Here is a 23,969-nt window from a genome sequence, read left to right on the forward strand (position 1 = left end):
GAGACGTTGATGCCCACTCACTTTGGCCTCCCTCACTGCCTCCGCCGGCAACACCTGGGCGTCGGTGAAGCACCTCTGCAACGTCTCGAGTTCCTCCTTAGTGATCCGATGGGAGGTCCATGACGGTGCACAAGGAGGAGCCTGAGCAACATCCGCCCACCGCGGAGCGGTCTCAACAACCCTCGGTGGCGTTCTGGCCTCGCCTCCCATTGGTTGCTTCCCAGCCTGGACATCTCGACCGCCACCCGCCTCTGCCCCGGTAGCCCCCTTTCCTTTTCGGGCCCCCATCAACGGAGGTTAGCAGGTGTTTGCCGAAATGCCGAGCTGATCACACGAAATTTGATGCCAAAAGGAGTCCTCCACCTTTTCTCCAACCATTGTTTCTGGTTCAAGAAAACATTTTAAAAGTTGAATTTTATAGCTATCATCCCTTATTCATGTATACATATAACCCAGAAGGAGCACTTTTTTTTTTTTTAATTGAATAACCTTTATAGAACTATTTTATATTGAAAATACTGTTTATATAGATAAACCTGATTAATATTTAGACTCTTAAACTCACTTAGTCTAGTTCCATCAAGACAAAAGTTGGTGAGGACCAAAAACCAAAGGAATGTGTCTCCATTGTGGCTATTACATCCTAGAAGATGGTCATGGTTTCTGATATTAATCTTGCTATCACCATGCTGCATATGATACAGGGATGTTTAGGTAGAAGTTATAGACTGGATTCTCTTGTCGAGAATAGCTGATTTAGCAATATGCAAAAAATGACCAAGGATTAAATTACGAAGAAGATTATTAGATAAAATATTTCCCTAATATAGAGTCCAAATTCAGGATATATTACCATTCAGCAATCATCTTCCAAGCCTTTTCCCATTGAATTGGGGTTGTCAACTATGAAATACAACTTTATGTCATGAAGTCTCCATGAAGAATGAACCTATCTTTATGGCCGGTTGTTGATGCCGACAGCCCAAGCTTGCATGTGTAAGTGTTTGCATGCTTGGTGCTTATGCATGCGCATGATTATCTGTTCTTGCATGGGATGCACACATATATGTTTCCATCAAGTTTTGTTGTCATAACAGAAAGGATGTTTACATCAATCATAGAAAAGACTGTTTCCACAGCTTTGCATCTTCACTGTTATGCCATTGGTTGCTTGGAATATTAGTGATATGTTTAAGTTTCAATTTTCTCACTTTAAGGCAATCACTTTGTTTCATTTTACTGATCAAGCCATTGTGTGGTGGGTGGGGAAGTTTCTCTTGATTTATATAGTCACATATCAAAATAGTCTTTTTTAATATAATTCACTATACATAATATCTTACCTAATTTTTATACCTATGCAGGTTTTTGATATGTATGGAATTGGAGCTCGGCGAACGTTCTCTACTCCTAATCTTCTAAAAGAACTTAACTTGAAGGTGGTTACCTGTTACCACATTTTGATCAAGTACATAGATCTCAATTTATATCCTTTTGCTAATAATACAGACCAGAATAGAGGTAGGAATGTCACTGGAAGTTCGGATTAATTTGTTTTAACACTTCAACTAGCTCACGTGGTTTATGAGTATTAATTTTCCTTCATTTCTGGGAACTTTTTGTTCCATCATCATGATGCTTAATAGATGAGTACCAAAGAATGTTTACATTAGCCTTTGGTCAAAATGAATGGCCATTTCAATGTAATTCTTCATCTTCCTCATAGTTTAGGTGTATAAACTATTACAGTAACTAAATGGCAGAGGAAAATTATGTTGACTTGTTTTCCTGTTTTTTTCCATAAACCATCTTATTATAAGACTTCTCCTTGTTTATTTACTGGGATATTCTTCTTAACATTTTTTTTTTTTGAGTTTAGATGAACTGGTGAATGCTTGCACTTTTGCAACAGGTGGGAAAATTGTCTACCGGTGACTCCTTGGATATGTCGCCGCAGGATGAAGCATCAATTCTGGCAAATGATGCTACAATCAAAGATATGGAGGTAACCTTTTCATCAAACACCTGTCCCTACCCCTTATTGAATATTGACACAAAGCAAATTTTTCAGAGGCACTTACAAGAGTTAGCAGATAACTTGTATTATTCCCTCTAGAAGAATGTCAATTAGGGAGGAAGGAGAATAAGGATCATGATATAGACAATTTGTTTAGTCAAGGTTATCTTTTTTAGATAATAGTCAGGGGTTTAGAAGCCGGTGGGCTGGATAGCTGCATTGATGCTGGTAGCCTTCAAGTTCAGACTCAGAAACTGTCGTCTGGTCATGGAGTGATAGTTTGACTCTGAGTAACAAGTTCTTTCTAGATCTTTTTTTGACTACTTTACTCGTAAGCAGGGCCGGCCCGGGCCCTAGGCGACTGAGGCGGTCGCCTAAGGCCCCGGGCTAATGCAAGGCCCCCGGGAGGCTGACCAAAAGGAAGCAAAGGCCCCGATCTGGGGCTGGCTACGAGTCTTCTCCCTTGATGGAAAGGAGGTGGAGAGTTTCCTGGCCTGCAGAGGGGCAATTTGGGATGTTGGGGACAGTAGTTTTGTTTTGGGTGGGGAGAGCCAGAGAGAGAGGAGGGATTTGGTTGGCTTGATAGACGCCTGAAGCCACTCTTATCTTTCATCCCTTCTCTTTTTTGGTTTTGGTCTTGGTTTTCCTTCCCTCACATTACTCCTGATCCAGCTGGGCCATCCGGAAGAAAGATAGGGGGATTGGAGATGGACTTCTTCGAGGGTGGAGATTCTTTTAGTTTTCTCCTCTCGGTTTCTTCTCCCCTCTTGGGTGGTAGAGAGAGAAAAGGAGGGAGGGGGTTTAATGGCTGCTGTGCTATGATGTTGCAGTTGCCGCTTGGGTACTTACTTGAAGGGGAGATGGTGGGATGGGGTGAATTTCCCATAATGACCCTACTTTCTCTTATAAAGAGGTTCATTTATGGAAAAATTCTTTTCTTTACCTTGACTATGAAGTGCCATGGGATGATCTTTTCCTATTTGGCTCTTGCTTGACATGGTAAACAGTATTGCCAAGCATTATCTCAGTTATTTAATCAGTTTCATGGCCCTTCATTTAGTATAATTACTTTTATGTGCTTCCATTCAAGAATTATATTAAATAAAAAAGGCTTTTTGTCTATCTTTGTTAGATTCATGTATCTTTGTTAAAATAGTGTACTTGATAGCTATCTATTTTTATATATTTTTTTAAGTATTTTATATTTATTAAAAAAAATATTAAAAAAAAGGGCCTCGTTCAATGGATTTGCCTTAGGCCCCAGAATGTATTGAGCCGCCCCTGCTCGTAAGCAAGTGTAAGTAGCTTGCATCTATGTTTCCAATCACTTTTTCGCTTAGTACCTTTACCATCCTCTGGTATACTTTATCAATATCTCTGACGGTGGCTCTTTGATTCAACACATCTTCAAGTCTATGAACTTGTTTGTTGTATTGCCTTTTGAAGAAAGATATATGTATTGCTTGTGATATAAGTTTTGGTTTATCAAGTAAGTTTAATAATCAGAGGGAACAGTTGATATAATTTATTAATCCCATTTCTCTAGGCTTCAACATAGACCAAGACTTAAAGACCCGCTGAAATGGGATGGCACCATCAGTACCGTACCTTTAGATGGAAAACAGAACTGGTATAGGGTGTCGGACACCGATCCTTAACTGGATTGGGACGTCCGTCCAAGTCAAAGCTGGTAGGAATGGGCCGATAGCAGGGCCTGTTCAGCCGATACCGAGCGTGACCCGACCAGGTCTCCTGATTTGAAAAATAAAAAGCGAAAGAGAGCTTCTCATGGCCATATTCTTTCCCTTTATTTGTTTCACAGGTTTGTTGTGGTTAGAGAGAGAGAGAGAGAGAGAGAGGAGCACAGATCTAGCATGTCCTCGATATGTTTCAGCCTCCTTAATGCTGGAAAATATGATCAAAATATCTCAAAAGCCATATAAACATGGAAAGGATAAAAAATATTTACTAAAAATTCATTTAAGATGAAAAAACTTTAAAAAGTTCAAAGAAATGAAAAAAAATGATCATGTTATGGGTATCAGAATGTAGGACCACCCTAAGAGTTGGGACCGTGCTCGTATCGGCTGGATGAAATACCAGTGCAAGTCTCTGTACCAGTGTTTTAGAGCTTAACATAGACATGTTTCCTTTAGTACTAATAGCCATCTTTTTAGCCAGAACTCTGCTTTTAGTCTTCAGTCCATGTTTCATTTTGGATTGTTAAGCTTACTGAACTTAGTAGTTGTAGTATGTAGAGCTTTTGAGGACTCGCACAACTTCATATTCATTTCTTTTCTTGTGATGAATTATCTTAGGCCCTGTTTGGATTTCAGAAGAACTTACATGTGCAATAAGATATTCTCAACAGGCTTTCTATACTAAAATTATGGTGGCGAGCAGTGGTTTAAAGAGATGGGGCGGCTGGCATCACAAGTGATCCTTGTTTCAGGGATAAGGTAATTCACCTCTAAAATTGAATTAACCATTCTAAAAAAATGGGATTAGTTGTATCACAGCTGCTCCGGATCTCTTCAAACTACTTACCCTTCACCGTAGTGTGAAAAGATAAAGCCCTCCTGAAAGATCTTATTGACAGATAATTTCCTGGCATCCAAGCAGGCCCTTAATGTCACTGGGTGACAGTCCAACCTGTGCATATAGTGTACACAACCTCAACCACAGACAAGGCAATATGTAAGAACTAAGGAATAAGGGTGTTGGAAGATTCTGATACACCTTTTCTGAAATGGGAAGAAATGAAAATGGAGCTTCCTTGTGAATTCTTCAATGTATCATGAACAAGAAGAGTTTAGAGATACATGGACCTTTGTTAGAAGATTCTGATATACCTTTTCTGAAATGGGAAGAAATGAAAATGGAACTTCCTCGTGAATTCTTGCATGTATCATGAACAAGAAGAGTTCAGAGATACATGAACCTTTGCTCTGTTCTAGGAACTCTTGATCTCATCAGTTAGCATCCTCTTAAGCTGCTTTGCGAATGTAGGAAACTTTTAAAGGTTTACAAAATAAGTTCAAGCATTTACAAGAAATTGTGAGAAAGCTTTCTATTCTCACTTGAGAATCTTTGATGCTTTAGTGTTGATCTGAATCCAAATCAGCTCTCCCAAGTCCAAAATACTGAGCTTTAGGATCTAGCATAGAGTGTACTCAACAGCCATGTACAAGGTCATTGAGTTAAGACGACCCTTTTTCGTTGACTAATATGAAAGAAAATACATGCATGATTCTATAAGATACCTCACATGCTACATATTAGCATTGAGCCAGAGTGACTCGTATGGGGGAGTACTTCTGAGTTCCATATGAGTGTGGAGTCAGGATGATCTTGCATTTTAACATTAATAGCTATTTTTTAGGAATCGCTGAAATGGTTGATTCTGGCCATTAATTAGCAGTGTTCCTTGATGAATCATCTTAATTTTTTTGTTATTTGTCATTCTGCTACTGATATGGGAGAAGGCTTTTTTAGTGTTACATGATGTAATCTTTTGGCATCCATTATTTGAGATAGTTTTGCTAAGGGATGGGAGGTGTTCTTCGTAGTTTGATAGAGTTGAGGGACATGCTTTCCCCTTATGATCATTAAGGCCTCGTTTGGGGGAACTATTGGCAGTAGAGCTTTTGTAAGTAGAGCTTTTGGATGTAGAGCTTTCTGAAGTAGAACTTTTATAAAAAGCTGTTTGTAGTTTGGTAACTATATTTCTAAAGTACCGTGCTACTTTAACATGTATTTGGTAAATAAACTAACAAAATACTTTTGGTATGACAAAATAAAGAACATTGCATAGTATTATACAATAGAGCATAATAAAATATAATATGTATTAATACATAAATATATAATATTAGTATAATATTACTGTAATGTAATATAATATTATTTTAATATAGTAATGTAATATTGTATACTATAGCATAATAATTTAATATAATATTAAATTATTTAACATAACATATCAATGTATTATGATATAATGTAATATAATATTATATTTATAATATAATACGATAATAAAGATATAAAATATTATAATTATTTGCATAAATTAATTTTTCATAATATAACAAATTTACTAACTAGGTGATAAAATTGGTTAAACAATTATTAAAGGCACATTTTGTGTAATTATTATATTTTATCACGGGTATTTTGGTCAAAAAAATAACTTTCCGACCGGGCCTAAAAATGCTTTACCAGAAAGCTATAAAATGAAATTTCTCCCAAAAAGCTGTTTTTAACTTTATGGAAAAGCTAAAACAACTTTCTAAAATTTTTACTAAACACCTCTATTTCATCTAAAAGTGCTTTTGGAGGGTCAGAAAGTATTTTTTGGCCTCCGAAAGCTCCCCCAAACAGGGCCTAACTGAGGTTAGAGCTTCAAGCGTTAGCTTGATTATTTTTGGTTTCCAGAATGAGTGGAAATTTGAGGATACTCCCTTGCTTCTTTTGCTTTCTTTCTTTGAGAGCATTTATCCAGTTCTGTTGATTTTAGATCTTCTGGTAAATGCAGATTCTTTGCAACATGCTTCTTACTGAATGCTAGAAAAGTATGGTTATTTCAGGTCTTCAACTAACATTGTTAGATCAATAAGTGCATTAAAAGAGACAACTTTGATGGATGGCATCTCACTTCAAGGAGTATTTGGTAATTGGCCAAGTTAGATTTCACTTTTCAGCACACACATGCATGGAAAAAAAGTCTCAACTGTACAAATAGTGGTTATGGTTCTTTTCTTTCTTTAAGAACCTTATAGGGTAGCTATTCTCAGATTCTATGCAATTAATTATCTGCTTCAATGTCCTTTTCTATTTTGATCTTTATTTTTCAGGAGAGAAGTGAATTCACCAGCTGCCAAGATAGCCTTAAAACTGGCAGCACGATAGAAAAAACAATGATGACAATGAGGATTGTGATGAAAGTGCATTGTGATCTGTTGCTTATGCACTTTATCAAGTTTTCTTTTGTTGGGTGAACAATTATGTTTTATCATGTTAACAATGTGATGTAGGACTATCGAGGCAAGGGGATCTAGAAGGGTTTAGGATAGGATTGAAATCTAAAAGGTAGTGAAATTTCATTTGTCGATCTGAGTTCAATAAACTCAACCTGGAAAGATAATATTTTTGAAGAGAATAGGTAATGGATAGCTTCTGTCTGACCTAGGGGATAGGATTCTAGGGCTTAAATTGAGATTTTAATGGTTTATGCAATTAAATATCTGAAATAGAGAACTTGCTGGAATACTCTGAAAGAAAGTCTGATATTTGTATGACCCAAAGTAATCCTATGCGAAGTGAAACTCAGAAAACAAAAATGAAAAAGGAAAAGGAAAAAAGATCAACAAGAGATGAATAAGAAACAAGGCAAAGACCAAACAAGTTTCTGTGGGATCAGACTAGGAATAAAGGGAAGGGAAAAGATCATACTGGACTCACTCTGAAACCTAGGAATCATACTTAAGGTTTGAAGGCCTCACACCTTTGTTGCGGACTCACACCATAAGATTAAAGAAAATCAAGGACTCCATTATTTCATTCATAATCTGCACAAAGTCTGATTATATCAAACCCTAAGAGTCCCTTTTTCTAACAAAACAGAACCCTTAATCAACTCTATATTAAAATCCCAAAACTGCCCCTTATAAGGTGAATAGAGGCTGCAGTATCTCTCAAACAACTCCATGTTAAGCTTTTGTAACTCATTAGCTGTGTTCCATGTGCTATCTGAAGCTGGCCATCCTCTCCACTTGACCAAGTATTCTGAGATCCATCATTGTTGGTAGAAACTATCTTCCCATCTATGATGTCTTCAATCTCATCCTCTTTGTTCCTTCTCAATGGTGGGTGAGGTGGAGTGGGAGGTTGTGGGAGTGGAGACACTGCATCTCGTGGAGATGCAGAAGATGCAGCAGTAGGGTTTGAAGACATCGCTAAAAGTAAAGGGAAGGGAAAAGATACCGGATTCACTTAGAAATGTAGGAATCACACTTTAGGGTTTGAAGGCCTTGGGCCTTGCACCTCCATCGGAATCGCACCACAAGCATAAAGAAAACCAAAGACTTCAGTATGTCATTCATAATCTGCATGGGCTGATTACATCAAACCTTAAGACTCCCTTTTTATAACAAACAGAATCCTAATTCAACTCTATTTTAAAATCCCAAAACCACCCCTAACAAGGCATGGTTATTATTCATTGTTATTGTAGCATGAACAATGCCATGAATAGTAATGCACTACAGCAATTAGGTTCCTAGATAAGCATTGATATCTTTTAATTTCAGCCCTTAAATTTAAAACAACCCGCTAAAACTGAAAATAACTGGAAAATAAAAGAAACGTACAGAAAAATAATAATGAAATTAGATCTAATAAAATATATAAGCTGGAACCCTATGGTGCAACATGGCAGAACTTGAATCTCCATGACAGTGTATACAAGCTATTGGCAAAAACTGAAATGTCATGCTTGCTGGAATATTCTAAAAGAAAATTTGATACTTAAATGACAAAACAAGAAATCTATGGGAAATGAAACTCAAAAGAAATATCAACAAGATATGAATAAGAGATAAGGGAGCAAAACAAATAAGTCTCTACAGGATCAACACGCAAAAAAATTAATAAAGGGAAGGAAATTGATGATACCGGACATGCTTTGGAACCTAGGAATCGCATCTAGGGTTTGATAGCCTCGCACCCCTATTGTTGAAATGCACCACAAGAGCAGAAAAAGCCAAAGACTCCATTATTTCAATTGTAATCTGCATAAAAACTGAATACATCAAACACTAAGAGCCCCGTTTTCTAACAAAACAAAAACCTAACTCAACTCTATACTAGATTTCCTAAAAAGCTGCCCCCCTACAAGGCACGACTACTGTTCATGGTGACTGTATCATGAACAATACCATGAATTGTAATGCACTAGAGCAATAGGTTCCTAGATAAGCATTGAGATCTTTTAATTTCAGCCATAACCCACTAAAACTTAAAATAATCAGACAATAAAAGAAAAATACAGAAAAAATATAACTAATAAAATCTAATAAAATATCTTAGCTGCAGCCTTATGATGCAATATGGCATGAATTTTGATCTCCATCACAATATATAGAAGCTATTGGCAAAACTTGATTAACATACTCAAATCTATTTCAGCCTACATTTCTTACTAAGTTTGCCCCTGATCACTCTGATGGTTGTTTCGTCATGATGATTATGAATTCTGTTACTCTGAGAAATCAGTTGAAAAGCAGTCTGTGTCATTTTTAATGCATAATGTAATGGAAAGCTATAAGCTAGCATAGGCAAAGTATGTGCACCTCTTGTAAGTTTAAATCTGGTGTATATTTCTGCTCTAAAGCTATTAAGGTAATCATATAAGCATATATTGATAGCATATTAAAAGAAACTTGTTTTCTTTTGTTTTATTCCTTCATTGCAAGAAGCTTCTTTCTTATCTTTAATTCAACTACACGGTAACTGTGCTATATTCCTTTTTTAAGGGAGCAGCAGTGGCATATGTGGCTGACTTGCTGTCAGTCCCAGCAATCTTTCTTAAAGCTGTAACAGACATTGTTGATGGAGAGAAGCCCACCTCAGAGGAGTTCTTACAAAACTTGATTACCGTAACTGCTGCATTGGACCAGGCTGTTAGCCAGGTGATTGATTTTTTAAGTGGTAAATGCCTCTCTGAGCTTTGAAGGCTATCCCTTGGTCATTTATAAATAGATCATCACCCTCCCGTAATTTCAAGGGTCCTTGATGCTGATGCTGTTAGGCTCAGGTGCTACATTTCACTTCTATTGGTGTATAATTAGCCTGTTGGAGCATCTCCGATATATGGGCTAATAATGAGGGCTGAACAAGGCCCCAAACAGTATTCTTGTAATGGATCCTTTACTGAGCGTTTAAAGATAGGGCATTCTGCTGCATGAGGATTGTTTGCCTATATAAGATAGAAGTTTATATGCTTGTATCATGGAAGCTTTTGATAAAATATTGTTGTATTATAGCTTTGTCTTGCATAATAAGAACCTTCAACAAAGATTTTGTTTTGTCCGTGAGGGGCAGAAGAATTTGGTGTAACCTGGTGGCTAAGCTGATTTCCTGTCTCACCGAGGGTCATTCTGTTATTGATGGGAGATACTTGCACTCATCCTGATATTTTTGCCTAAGGTTCCACCTATCCGACTTCTCAGAAGGCTAACTTTTCCTGGATCATTCAAATCTGAACGATATCCGTTTGCCAATTGTTTGAAGGTGTGCATCAGGATTCCTCTCTCTAACCTCGAAGAGAGAAGGGGTGTTGGACTCGAAGTGATCTTGCCTCGCCAACTTGTAGTTGGATATCTGATGAGAACAGAGAAGTACTGCAGATCACTCGCTCCCTGCTGTCGTGTTTCCCTGCTCTCTGATGGGAGGCCTTTTTTTGTTTTTCTAACTAGTTTATTTATCCATCTATTTATTTTTAGGGACATGCCTGTTTTATTGTGCTTCTACAATTAGAGGTGCAATGCTTAATTATTTAACTTATTTAACTTGATTCAACCTATTAAAGATTGTGTTAGGTTAGCTATTTAATAAAATGGCCCGATTTGGATTTGAATTTTTGACCTATTTAATGGAAAAGTCGAATCGGGTCAATAGATTTTTAACCTATTCTGTATTCGAACCAATCTATACTTAGTCCGACCCAATCCGATTTCCACCTCTAAATTAAAACAAAAACAAAATTATACAACCGACCACAGGTGCAGAAAGCCAACCATTTCGGTTTAGGTAGCTCAAAATCATCCAATACCAATCATTGCCTAAATATCAAAGGCCTGAATTATTGACCTAGCACTCCTGGTCTCAACATGCAAGTAGCTAAATCCATCAAGAATGATGAAGATGAGGGTGCTCGCTTAGCTCACCAATCTAAGTATTTGATAGTTGTAAGAATTGATTTTGGGAATAGGATACCTGTGAAAAGGTTACCTCCTGTTACGTAGCCCATTTTTATAGGCCATTTCTACTGAAAAACGATGTAAGTCCCAACTCTTAGGGCCTATTTGGATATTTCTATATGATTGGGTTGAAAATCCTTAAAATTCTAAGTCTGTTGGCCCATCTAACTTGTATTTTCTAACATCCTATCCAAACTCAAACTCATATCCTAGTTTTTAAGCTGTGGGAAGAAAAAAAAAATTATTTCAAAAATTTGGGCTGGATAAAATTTGGTTAATTGAGCGCGATGCTTAAATAAACAGCCCAATCCACGGATGCTTAAATAAAATTCTTTCCAAACAAGCCCTCAACAGTACCCTTTCCATTCTTGCCTCCCTCTCCCCTAACCCTTAGTCTCATGGTTAAGACCTCACCCTGCTAGTGGATTATCTTGATGCAGGCATTCGTGGTTATGCTTCAGCCCAATCATCAATTCAAGCATGTCTTTGGAGACGCCTTAGTCCCAGACAAACTGCTGAAAAATAGGGTTTTGGTTTTGTTTGATGCAACCAGCATGGCTGTACCAAACCCATTCCTACAACCCCTCCAACAAACAACTTCATAAGAAATTAAAGCACATCTAGATTAGATACATCATCGAGGGGTGAATGCATCAAGAGTCTGTAAATTCAAAAATAGGCAAATGCCGCTGGTGATATCAACCAGGAACCACTGAGAAGATATATCAGTTGAATCGGAAAATCGGATAAGGCGCTTAGAAATACAAGAGAATAAGAATGCTTCAAGCATTGATATAACAACCACCTACATTGCCCTTATGTTTAAAATGACTAGTCTTCAAATTCTATACTTTGAATGCCCTCGTTCATTTTCAGATTAGATCCACGGGAAAACGAAGCCCCTGCTATGGCCTAATACCAGTTGCATCAGATCAACCTAACTTGAAAACAACATGAACTAACATGTTTACAATAACAAACAATCCGATTTCCATAATATCTCAAACCCTGACCTGAAATTTTGGCCCATTGGGTCAGCATAAAGGTCATGCAAGACCTTCAACTCCTGTTTGGCTGTTTCACTCAAGCAGCCAACACAATATGCATAATATTGACCTGCGCCATGCAACTTGAAGTCATAAAAGAATTTTTCAGGCAAAATAAAATAGCAGGCATAAATCAATGAGAGTCGAAGTCATGTTTGATTGTAGAAACTATGCCACTATAGATCTGCAAAATCAATCAGCTTCTCTTGCGGCCATACAATCAATAAGATTCTTACCAGTTAGTAAATGAATCACCCAGTCTCTCGATCAATCTCTTGCTAGCCTATCATATGCGAAAAATATTTTACTCAATTCTTCTCTGAAAAAAAAACAAGAAAAATATTTCACTCAATTCTCCTGTGGTGCACATCGACGACATAATGGTTCAGTTGTTCCCCAAATGTCTTGGTAGAGAAATTTTCGCTGACATGGTGGTATGCCTCTTTGCCCATCGTTTCTGCCATCTCAGGGTTGCTTATTAGTTTAGCCATAGACGTTGCAAAGTCCAGAGGGTTGGGATCACAGAGAAACCCCGTGACCTCATGTTTAATCGTCTCCACTGGACCTCCACTGTTGCATGCAACTACAGGCTTTCGTGCCGCCATTGCTTCCAAGGGTACAATGCCAAAATGCTCATCCTGCATTTTTTTTCGCCCAAAAAAGTTCATTTATTCCAACATCTAACTACATAATGAGAATGACATTTGCAAGTATTCCAAAAGTTCATACAACCAAATTTAGATCTGGGAGACACAGAAACAAGAAATTTCCTGACTATGAGAAATTTATTAGAAGATATACATCTTTAATCAATTACCTTTGGTGTATAAAGAACACATATACATTCAGAGAGCAACTTATTTCTTTCAGCTGTAGAGCAGGATGTGACAAAATCAACTCGATCAGAAACTCCTTCGGATTCTGCCAGCCTTTTGAGTTCCTCCAGGTACTCAACATTTTCCTTGAGACGTTTATCATAGCCACCTGATGTGACAAAGAAACAAAAACAAATTGAATCTAATACACAAACAAGCACAACTGACAGAAAAAGAATGTGCCAGCGACACCATGCTGAAACTTCATTTCTTCCCAAGCATTTAAAATATCTAAAGCTTTTTCCTCCTGATTAGGGAACGACGGAAAGATGACTATTCCACTATAGTTGCTATTTTATTTGCTTCTCTTGTTTGTCAGGTAACAAATGAATGAGTTCAGTAATCAAAATATAGTGGATGACAAATACTCGGATCTTTACAACATACCCTATTTTAGTGTTGTTGTCTGCTAAGCCATTAGCAGATTTTCAAACATGATGGAGTATATCATATTCAACCTCTGAAAAGGATGGACATTGCCTCAGACATAACAAAAGGCATTGCAGGGTCATCTATCTAAGGTCACTCTGAATAAAATTAAGATGAGGCTCACCATCTACTATGCTTTGTTATTGTTATCATAAGGATGTCAGTCAAGTGAGGCATAAGTCTCAAGCTTCAGTAACATTGCCAGTTGTAGTAAATTTAATTTTGCCATCAGCCAATAGATACCATTTGTGTGATCTGTCTATGTGTTCCAATGGCCAACCAGAACAGCTTCCCTGGCAAATAACTGTCAAAGTTGATCTTAGGACTTCCTTCCAATCTTCACAGCTAGGTTCCCTCTGTGAAAGCACAAGACCATGATAATATGTCCTCTTTTTTTTTTCTTCTCCAAGTTCTTTCGCCATATGGTAGAGATTTTTTTTTTCAAAAAACATTCTCATTTCTTTCTCTTAATTATGAGAAGGAAAAGCAATTTCCCAAAAAATGGCCCTTGACGTGAAAATTGACTTTAGACAGCCTTTCATTGGCATTCTTCTTTCCCCTAATTCACAAATGATAGGTGCTTTTGTTTTTTTTTTTTTTTTCATTCTTTATGAAAGATCTATTGAGAAACCTCTCTCTCATAGTCAGCCAATGAATATATTTTCACCTAAAAGGAGCAGCATCCCCACCGTCCTCACTGAAGCAGTGTAATGGGTGGCATGGACACTGTGCGTTGTGGTCAGAAAACGACCAGGGCAAACTGGACTCCAGATGCTTCTTTCATCCCAATAGGAGAAACAAAGATACTCCATCTAGAGCACATTGAAGGAAAAATCCCTCCATATTTTCTCTAGGTTTTCTTCCAAGTCAGATAGTCCTTTAGTGATAATCTCATACATTCACAATTTGCCACAAAATTGTGGTTATTCTCCAAAATATGAGAACTTATCCTTAAGAACCAAACCCCTCAAGCTAAAATTCTTTTCAAAAGTATAATTTGCCTCTCCTCCCATCTTGTTAGCAGACCATTTTATTCTTGTTAAGATATTGGAGTGAAGATATTCCCTCCCTCCAACTTGAGCTTTTACAACTTTGTCATGAATGCTCCCTCTTGCCTGTAAGCCTCCAAAGCTATTCTTTCAGGTTTCCTATTAACAAAATCCATACCATTTGGTCTTCCAAATGCTTCCTGACTAATAAGTGAAACTTTTAAGTGGCTTACAGATTACACATAGAAAGTTTCTTGTGGTCCATCAAATTTGTCCACCAATGCCCTAAGCTTATTAGAAAGGGACAAGTAATAGGCATGGGAGTTGCTTTAGTTAGACTCAATGAGCATAACGAACAATCTCCTCAAATTAAATTGTTATATTGACATGGATAAATTTTCTGTTTATTCAATTTTTGGAACTCAAATTGACCTTGATCTAAGTCAGGCACCAAGAAAAAACCCATGATATTACATGTGGCTTCCTATGCAGAAACAAAGAATGTTCAATAGATCAAGAATCCTTGTACCATAAGAATTGATCCCCATTATAGCATCTTCCCTCATGTTGAACTTAAGATCCAAAAAACAATAAATAAACAATGGGGTAGGCATACCTTGCTAACATACAAACATACTGATGCTATTAGTAAATAATGGCTTTAAGGTTTGGTAAACAAGAAATTAGCAACATCATGTTAATCAAATCCAATAGATAAAATTCTAGACATAGAATGACATGTGAAGAAATCATCTTCCAATTATTGCAGTTCTGTTTTGTAATCTATATTGTTCAAAGTCCGTACTTTACAAAGTAACAAGAACTTCTTGTGCTTTTCAATTTAAAGCTCCTATAAGCACAAACTCATTAATAAATAGATATCAACATTTCTATTGGCCAATATGCATGCATTGATCCAATATCAAGTTTTATAAAAATGTTGTTGATTTTTGGTTTTGAACATCATAAACACCAAATTTACTACCCTAACTGTAACGTAAAACATTAAGAGATTGATACTTAAAAAACTTATAAGGAACAGTAGTTACCAACAATTGTCAATGTTGCCTCAACCAGCTCATGTCCAGGAAGTGTATCTCCTTTAAGAGAACGAAGCAATGCAAAAGCTGAAATTGCGAGCTGGAGATTCTTTTTTCTTTCAAAACGGTTGACTGAGAGGAAATTCAACCTGAAGCATGCAGCACAAAGCATTTAATTTTCACAGACACATATATAACTCAAACAGTTAAAATGGCAAATATATCAAGAGATACAAGTTGTTTCATTACCTATAAGTGCAAGGCCCGTTAAACTGTTCCACATTGACCGCTGGGTAAAGTACAGCTGGCTCAAATCCTTTTGAGTGAAGGTGACGGAAGGTTCTGGCAAATGTTGATGCAGTGAATCTGCTGTTAACGAGAAGCATATCTGCCATACCTGGGAATAAAGAGTCATCAAAAGAGAAGCTTGGCAAGCATGTGAAATGAATGGTGGAGACTCTGGGAGGCAAATGCATGACACATAGATACACAAAACTGAAATAAGGGGGGGGGGGGGGGGGGGGGGGAAGGAAGACTAGGAGAAAAAAACAAAGGAAATAGAGATGAAAGAATAGTTGGGATGGACCGTACCAGTGGTTGCTTCTTCAATCATGTCAATTGGTCTGCGGTATATTCTCCTTAGCATAGTTGTATGTTGTGCAAGCAACAAATCTGGAAAGTGACAGTAGAATATTATCTGGAAAAAATGAAAAGCATTAATGCATCCCTTGCAAACCAAGAACATCCAAAACAAAATTAAATGGACAAAAATTAATTACCTTTGCTGACCGTTTCATTTTCAACAGGGGAATGACAACAGAGACCTGATCTACCAGTATAACATCGAATACGGGCCATAAGAAAAGCAGACAAAGTGCAACGAAAAAGCATCTTAGATAAGCACATACAGCATGGAAACGGTAAAAGATATGACGAGGTAGGAAACCACCATATACTGTGACTGGAAATGGACCTGAATAATAACAAAAGAAAGCACCATAAATACCACTATCTAATACTCCATTTTATTGCAACCAACAACAATACAACAACAATAATAAAAAGAAGTAAAACCAGTCTCAACAAATAACAGTAAATTGAAAGAAAAGTTACTAAGATTTGTTTTCCTGATTATAAAAACAACAGGAACCTCACCAGCAACAGTCTCCTCAAAACATCGGTTTTTGTCATGATGCGCTGTGAAAAGATGAACATTATGACCATGCAGTGAAAGTTCAACTGCTGCATCTACAATCAGCCTTTCAGCCCCACCTACATATGAACATCAAAAGATCATATAGTTAGACACAGCAACAAGAACTTAGAATACGACTATATTCAGAACTACATGTTCCCCTTGGTTTCCATATGAATACTAAACAATCTTCTTATTCTTTTTTTTTTTTTTTGCAATATGATGTCTTAGAATCTTCAGATGATAGTTAACTTATTATGGACCAATTCCTAGAAAACAGAAAGCTGTTTGTTTTGGCAACTAAGGTTGCTAAGTTTTCTTTGAATCACAAAGGAAAATGTGGAAGTTCAAGTACTTTTATAAGCTAGATCTGTCAAGAACATGAAAAATGACGAACAAGGTTCAATGAGACTGATAAGACCCAGCTCTCCTTCACGTCCCAGATCAAGGAAAGAAGAAGTCGCAAAGAAAAGAAAGGAAGGGATCTTTATTTTAATAGGCTTCGAAAGGTAAGAAAGCGAGGTACAAGCTCTACTTTTCTGGGTGAGAGCAACCCGATGCATGCAAATATAAAACACTCTACTTCGGGCGAGAGTAACCCCCAATGCAAACTAAGAGACAAGAGATAATACCACACCCCCTCCAGCTACCCTCTCACCCCCTCATTTATTTCCCATGGGTGACCTCTTGATAACTGACGTGCGGAAAAGCCGGATGTCATTTCGGAGGTCTGTTTCTCACTTCCGACGTTGTAGCCTCGTGCATGGCGTTCGTTCCCTCCTCCTTCGCACCCGAACTGCAAGTGGCTGACCTCTTCTTTTCCTTTACCAGACTCCCTGCGACTCCGGCGTCTTCGTGGGGAACGTGATCGATGGTCGCGAGATAACGTGGGTTCGGCCTCCGAACTCGTCGAGGTCTGTCGATCCCATCATCCCTCCCCCCTTCAGCCAAAGCCTTGTCCTCAAGGTTGGTTCTTGGGTACTGTTGCTTCAATTGTTTATATTCTTCCCGGGTAGCGTCTTCCCTCGGCAATGATTGCCATTGAACGAGAACTTCTTCGATGATCTTCCCTCCCTTTTTTACCCATCGATAGTCCTTGATGGTGGCTGGTTCCAGTGCGAATTGTCCGTCCTCTTGGATGAGTGGAGACCCTGAACAAGGAACTTGTCCCGTTCTGTTTGAGAAGCGATACGTGAAATACCGGGTGAACTCTTGCATCCTCTGGTAATGCTAGCCTATAAGCGACTGGCCCGATGCGCTGAATAATGCGATAGGGTCCGAACTCCGAAATATTTCTGAGCAAGCTTCTGGTGCACTCGTCGGAAGATCGTCTGTTGCCGATATGGTGGAAGCTTTAAAAACACCAATTCCCCTACTACAAAAGTAACTTCCCTTCTGTTCTTGTCTGCCTGTTGCTTCATTCGTCCTTGAGCCTTCTCCAAGTTGCCTTTTAACTCCTTCATCAGTTGGTCCCGGTTAGCCAAAGTTCTATCGACTTCATCCACCGCTGTGAGCCCTTCCATGTACCGAACGATTGTTGGTGGGGCTCGTCCATACAGTGCCTGAAAAGGTGTCATTCCGGCAGTGGAATGGAACGTAGTGTTATACCAGTACTCTGCCCAAGCCAAATTTTGCTCCCACGTCTTCGGAAACTGATTGCACAAACACCTAAGGTATTGTTCGACACATCTGTTAACCACCTCGGTTTGGCCGTCGGATTGAGGGTGGTACGCAGAGCTCATGCGAAGAGTGGTGCCTTGAAGCTTGAAGAATTCGTGCCAAAAATGACTTACGAATATCGGGTCTCGGTCGCTGACAATCGACCTTGGCATCCCATGCAGTCGGGCCACTTGGTTGACGAAGAGTGCTGCCACTTCTCCTGCAGTGTATGGATGGGATATGGCCAAGAAATGGGCATATTTGGTGAGCCGGTCGACGATGACCAGGATGACGTTCTTCCCTTTAGACCATGGTAATCCTTCAATGAAATCCATGGAAATGTCCTCCCACACCTGGGTCGGCACCGGCAATGGTTGGAGTAGCCCGGCCGGGACTTGAGTCTCATATTTATGCTGTTGGCAGACCACGCACTCGGCTACAAATTTTTGGATATCTTTCTTCATCGACTCCCAGTAAAAAGCCTGAGAAATCCGTTTGTAGGTCCTTAGCGTTCCTGAGTGTCCTCCAATTTTTGTATTATGGAATTCCTCCATTAACCTCACTCCCAACGGCGAACTGGGAGGGATCAAGACCCGATCTTTATAATATAGAATTCCCCCTCTGAACTGATAGTTCTTCATGCGGTCGGGTGTAGCTTCGAGTTGTTGAATTTTTTGCTGCAAATAGTGATCTTCCTGATTAGCAGTCCTTATCTCCTCCCAGATGTCGAATACGGGGCGACTGAGAGCATGAAGTGCAATCTCTTCGGGTAGTCGGGATAAAGCATCGGCAGCTGAATTATCCTTCTCCGGTTTGTACACTATTTCGTACTCGTATCCCAGCAGTTTGGTGACCCATTTCTGTTGCTCCGGTGTGCTCACTCGCTGCTCTAGGAAATGCCGTAGACTCTTCTGGTCGGTTCTTATCTGAAACTTCCTTCCCAGCAAGTAGGGCCGCCACATCCGCACCGCTTCCATTATGGCCAACATCTCTTTAGCATAAGTCGACCATCCTTTCTTTGTTACACCCAATGCCTTACTCATATAAGCAACTGGTTTTCCTCCTTGTGTTAGCACAGCGCCAATGCCTTTGTCTGAAGCATCTGTTTCAACCACGAAGGTCTCTGAGAAGTTAGGAATGTCAAGCACAGGGGTGGTCATCATTGCTTGCTTAAGAAGATGGAATGCTTGCTCAGCCTGAAGATTCCATTGAAACTGCCCTTTTCTTAGCAATGTCGTCAAGGGTGCCGCGATGACTCCATAGCTCTTAACGAATTTTCGGTAGTATCCAGTTAACCCCAGAAATCCCCTTAGTTCTGTCACGGTAGTGGGTCGCGGCCATTCCTTCATGGCTTGTATCTTGGTGGTATCAACCTGTACCCCAGCAGCGGATATAATATAACCAAGATACTCCACTTGTTGTTGTCCAAAGAGACATTTTGAGGGTTGTAAATAGAAGCAATGGTCAGCCAAAATCCTTAGTGTGGTGCGGAGATGGGATATGTGAAGCTCCCAAGTAGCGTTGTATACCAGAATGTCATCAAAGAAGACCAAGATGAACTTACGCAGGTAACTCCTGAAGATGGAATTCATGGCTGCCTGAAATGTTGATGGGGCGTTACATAGTCCAAAGGGCATAACCAAATACTCAAAATGTCCGTGGTGTGTACGGAAAGCCGTTTTATGAACATCATCTGGATGAACTCTGAGTTGGTGGTATCCGGCCTTAAGATCCAGCTTAGAGAAATAGCAAGCTCCGTGCAATTCATCCAACATATCATCGACAGTGGGGATCGGAAACCTGTCTTTAATGGTGACCGCATTGAGAGCTCTATAATCTGTGCAAAATCTCCATGTGCCGTCTTTTTTCTTTACCAACAAGATAGGAGAGGAGAAAGGACTCTGACTCTCCTTGATAATCCCGGCCTCTAGCATCTCAGTTACTTGGCGCTCGATTTCATTCTTCTGGTAATATGCATATCTATAGGGCCGAACGTTGATTGCCAAGGTTCCCTCTTGCAGAGGAATCCGATGGACATAAGGTCGCTCTGGAGGTAATCCTCTGGGTGCCTCAAAAAGTGGAGAGTACCCCTTTATCAACTGCTGGAGGTCGGTGGGCCATTCCTTTTGCACTGTCGTTGGTTGATGCTCTTCGGCGCCTCGGACCATGATCGCAAAGAGTTGGCTACTCCCCTTGATCTCCTTCTGTATTTCTCGGAAGTCTACATCTCGGGTAGGTCTCGCCGGTTGCCCGGAGAGCCCACACGCTTGGCCGTTCCACCAGAATTTCATGGTCATGTGCTTCCAGTCGCAGATCACAGGTCCAAGTTTCTCCAGCCACTGTATGCCTAGAACGGCATCCAACCCCACCAGCGGCAGTGTATAGAAGTCTACCAGGAATCGCTTCCCTTGCAGCTCCAGCTCCACCGACCGGAATATCTCCTGGCATTGTAGGACCTCTCCGTTAGCTACTCGGACTCCAAACTTGACGGTGGCGTCTATGGGCAGCTGAAGTAATTTGGCAACACGGCCACTCACGAAGTTGTGGGTGGATCTGCTGTCAATCAAGACTGTCAAAGGATGCCCTTGGATGCATGCCACCACCCGCATCGTCCGCGGCCCATTCCATCCCGAGAGAGCATGGAGAGAAATCACCGGTTGCGCCTCTTCTCCGGTCGTATTTTCGTCGTAGTGCTCGATGTCGCCGTCCTTAGATCCTTCTGCATCTTCCAAGCGATCGGCTTCGATTAAATAAGCCTGAGGGGTCTTGCACCGGTGTCCTGGGGAGAACTTCTCATTGCATTTAAAACAAAGCCCACGTTCCCGGCGCTGTTGCATCTCCTCGCAGGTGATGCGTCGGATCGGTGTCGGAGCCTGCAGCCGCGGTGCAGTTGTGGATGGGCCCTGGGTTCTCGGAACACTGGTTACTCGGGATGCCACGCCACGGAATGCCTTCCGCTTCTGCTCCAGCCTCTCCTCCCGCATCCGGGCTATCGTGACTGCTTCGCGCAAGGAGTGAGGTCTCCGCATTCGCACCTCCTTTGCGATCTCCTCCTTGAGTCCTCCGACGAACGTGCCAATGAGTGCGTCTGGCGGCCATCCTCGGACTCGGTTAGCTAGTTTTTCGAACTCCTGTTGATACTCCCGCACAGTTCCATGTTGCTGAATTCGGGATAGCTTCTCATTGAAGTTAATATACTCGTTGGGTCCGAAACGGGCCAAAAGTTCCCGTTCGAACACCCTCCAGGTGATTACAACTCCCTCATCCTGGGACATTCGCCGTAACCACTGCCACCAGTGGTTGGCTTCCTCGTCCAAGTAGAATGAAGCGGTGATTACCCGCCGGTTAGCGGGTACTCCTTGGCCATCGAAGAACTGCTCAGCTCGATCGAGCCAAACAATCGGGTCATTACCAGTAAACCGTGGAAAGTCCATTCTGGGATGGCGTTGGACCCCCACGATGTCCTCCGTTCGCCTAAGGGCTCCTTCTCGTGGTGATGGTGGTAGTGATGCCGTTGGTTCAAACGGCGGAGGGGACTGCACTGTAATTTGGAGGTGTCGGATAGCCTCCAGGACCTCAGTGAGACGCACCTCCATCCGTGCTTCTAAGCCGTGCAGCTCTTCTTGCATGGTGTTCACGTCGACTTCCAGACGCTCGATCCTTTCTTTATTTGACATAACCGGCTCTGATACCAGTTGATAAGACCCAGCTCTCCTTCACGTCCCAGATCAAGGAAAGAAGAAGTCGCAAAGAAAAGAAAGGAAGGGATCTTTATTTTAATAGGCTTCGAAAGGTAAGAAAGCGAGGTACAAGCTCTACTTTTTTGGGTGAGAGCAACCCGATGCATGCAAATATAAAACACTCTACTTCGGGCGAGAGTAACCCCCAATGCAAACTAAGAGACAAGAGATAATACCACACCCCCTCCAGCTACCCTCTCACCCCCTCATTTATTTCCTATGGGTGACCTCTTGATAACTGACGTGCGGAAAAGCCGGATGTCATTTCGGAGGTCTGTTTCTCACTTCCAATGTTGTAGCTTCGTGCATGGCGTTCGTTCCCTCCTTCTCCTTCGCACCCGAACTGCAAGTGGCTGACCTCTTCTTTTCCTTTACCAGACTCCCTGCGACTCCGGTGTCTTCGTGGGGAACGTGATCGATGGTCGCGAGATAACGTAGGTTCGGCCTCCGAACTCGTCGAGGTCTGTCGATCCCATCAGAGACCTATACTTAAATGATGGAATTAGGCTTGTTTATTATGATATCAGTACAACAACATTCGTCAAAATCAATCCTTCTCACGATCAAGAAGCAATTTCCTACTTGGATACAAAAGTCGAGCCATAAACTTTTATTGATTTGATTGTCCACGCAGTAACAACAGCCAAAAAGAATCATCAACACACGAAGAAGTTAAATCGTCATAGTAGTCTACTGTTACCAGAATCCCAACAATGAACCCAGCCCATCGCAAAACTAATTTCCAATCATCTTTTTCTTCAGCAATTAAATAATTCGACTTCATAAATGAGAAGAAAACAGCAAAAATTTATATCAAGAAACAAGCAATTAACGATCATTGCAATGATCCAAGAAGTAATCCCACTCTACAAAAAGAAAGCAACAAAATCTACGGGATCAAATATGAGCATCATCTAACCCTAAAAACCCAAACTTTATTGACGGAATATGTTTTGCCTCGCAAAAACCGATCAAGATCGAATCTTTTTCTTCCAACAACAAGAGGGATTCTATTGAAAGCACAAAGAAGTAAAGACTGTGGGAAAGAGAAGCAGACCGATTCCGAGGTCGGGATGGATGATGGCGATCTTTAGCTTCGGGCTTCTCCTTTTCTCCATCCTTTCTTCCCTCCGAAGTCGAGCACGAGAGCGGTTTCCTTCTGGTTTCTACTTTCTAGTTGACGCAACCCGTTCCTATGGTAGGTTGAGTTGAACCAGGACGTGTGAACCGGACCTTACTAGCTAGTAGCTAGTTGGACCAAAACTAAACTTTGTTGATCAGACTTGCATGTAACCCGCTCTGTGCGGGTTTTAGCTGAAACGAGTGAAAAAAAATCTCAATACTTTATCAATATATATTGGATCACTCCCAAGATCTAAGGAAATGACTATTCAATTTGCTCTTCTTGCCTGGTCTCCTATAGATAGCTTCTAGTAATTTGGAGATGACTCCTAATTTTTTACTTGAATGACTTCTTAAGGCATGAGATGATTTTCTTGATAGCTTGTGATGGCTCCTAATTAATTACTCCTAGTTGAATTCATGGGGGACGACTCCTGACTTTCTGGAGATGACTCTTGGAAAACTATTGGTCGGCTCTTCAAAGCTAGAGACGACTCAAGGTATGCCAAGGTGACTCCTAGCCTATCAAGATGACTTCTGCTCCTTTCTTCTGGAAGTGATTCCTTTTGTAGCATATTCTACTCCTCTAAACTGGAGATGATTCCTGATGCACTAGGCATGACTCTTGAGTATTGCAATTCTGTTCTATTCCCTAGATGTGACTTTTGAAGTGATGGAGATGACTCCTTAATCTCCTAATACTTCAGCTTTGGGAAATGACTCCTGCCTACTTTAATGTAATCTTCGGATCTGGTAGACAGCTCCTCCCTTGTTGCAGATGACTTTTGGTCAGTGAAGCTTTTTCTCTATTTAGAGGGGTCAACTCCACTATCTTAGGAGACAACTCCTCATAGTGAATTTCTGCAACTTTTTTTT

The 23,969-nt window shown here is 40.3% G+C and overlaps 1 protein-coding gene across 3 annotated transcripts; it reads right to left on the bottom strand.

Moving 5' to 3' along the window:
* Positions 1-12,173: 12,173 nt before the first annotated feature.
* LOC103696780 (alpha-1,3/1,6-mannosyltransferase ALG2) lies at positions 12,174-23,263 on the bottom strand. Of its 3 annotated transcripts, XM_008778495.3 has the most exons (9): positions 23,029-23,182; positions 16,533-16,649; positions 16,286-16,350; positions 16,157-16,201; positions 15,969-16,074; positions 15,627-15,774; positions 15,387-15,526; positions 12,862-13,028; positions 12,174-12,682 (listed from the first exon to the last, which is right to left on the bottom strand). In XM_008778495.3, the coding sequence occupies exons 1-9, from the start codon at positions 23,087-23,089 to the stop codon at positions 12,389-12,391; spliced, it is 1,143 nt and encodes a 380-aa protein (XP_008776717.1). In that variant the 5' UTR covers positions 23,090-23,182; the 3' UTR covers positions 12,174-12,388. The 3 variants fall into 3 exon arrangements, with proteins under 3 accessions (XP_008776717.1, XP_008776716.1, XP_038972753.1); XM_008778494.3 differs by having other exon boundaries at positions 16,157-16,350; XM_039116825.1 differs by lacking the exons at positions 12,174-12,682; positions 12,862-13,028; positions 15,387-15,526; ... (3 more) ...; positions 16,286-16,350; positions 16,533-16,649 and adding an exon at positions 16,660-22,454 and having other exon boundaries at positions 23,029-23,263.
* Positions 23,264-23,969: the final 706 nt, after the last annotated feature.

Source organism: Phoenix dactylifera, unplaced genomic scaffold, assembly GCF_009389715.1.
Source record: "Phoenix dactylifera cultivar Barhee BC4 unplaced genomic scaffold, palm_55x_up_171113_PBpolish2nd_filt_p 000141F, whole genome shotgun sequence".
Lineage (NCBI taxonomy): Eukaryota > Viridiplantae > Streptophyta > Magnoliopsida > Arecales > Arecaceae > Phoenix > Phoenix dactylifera.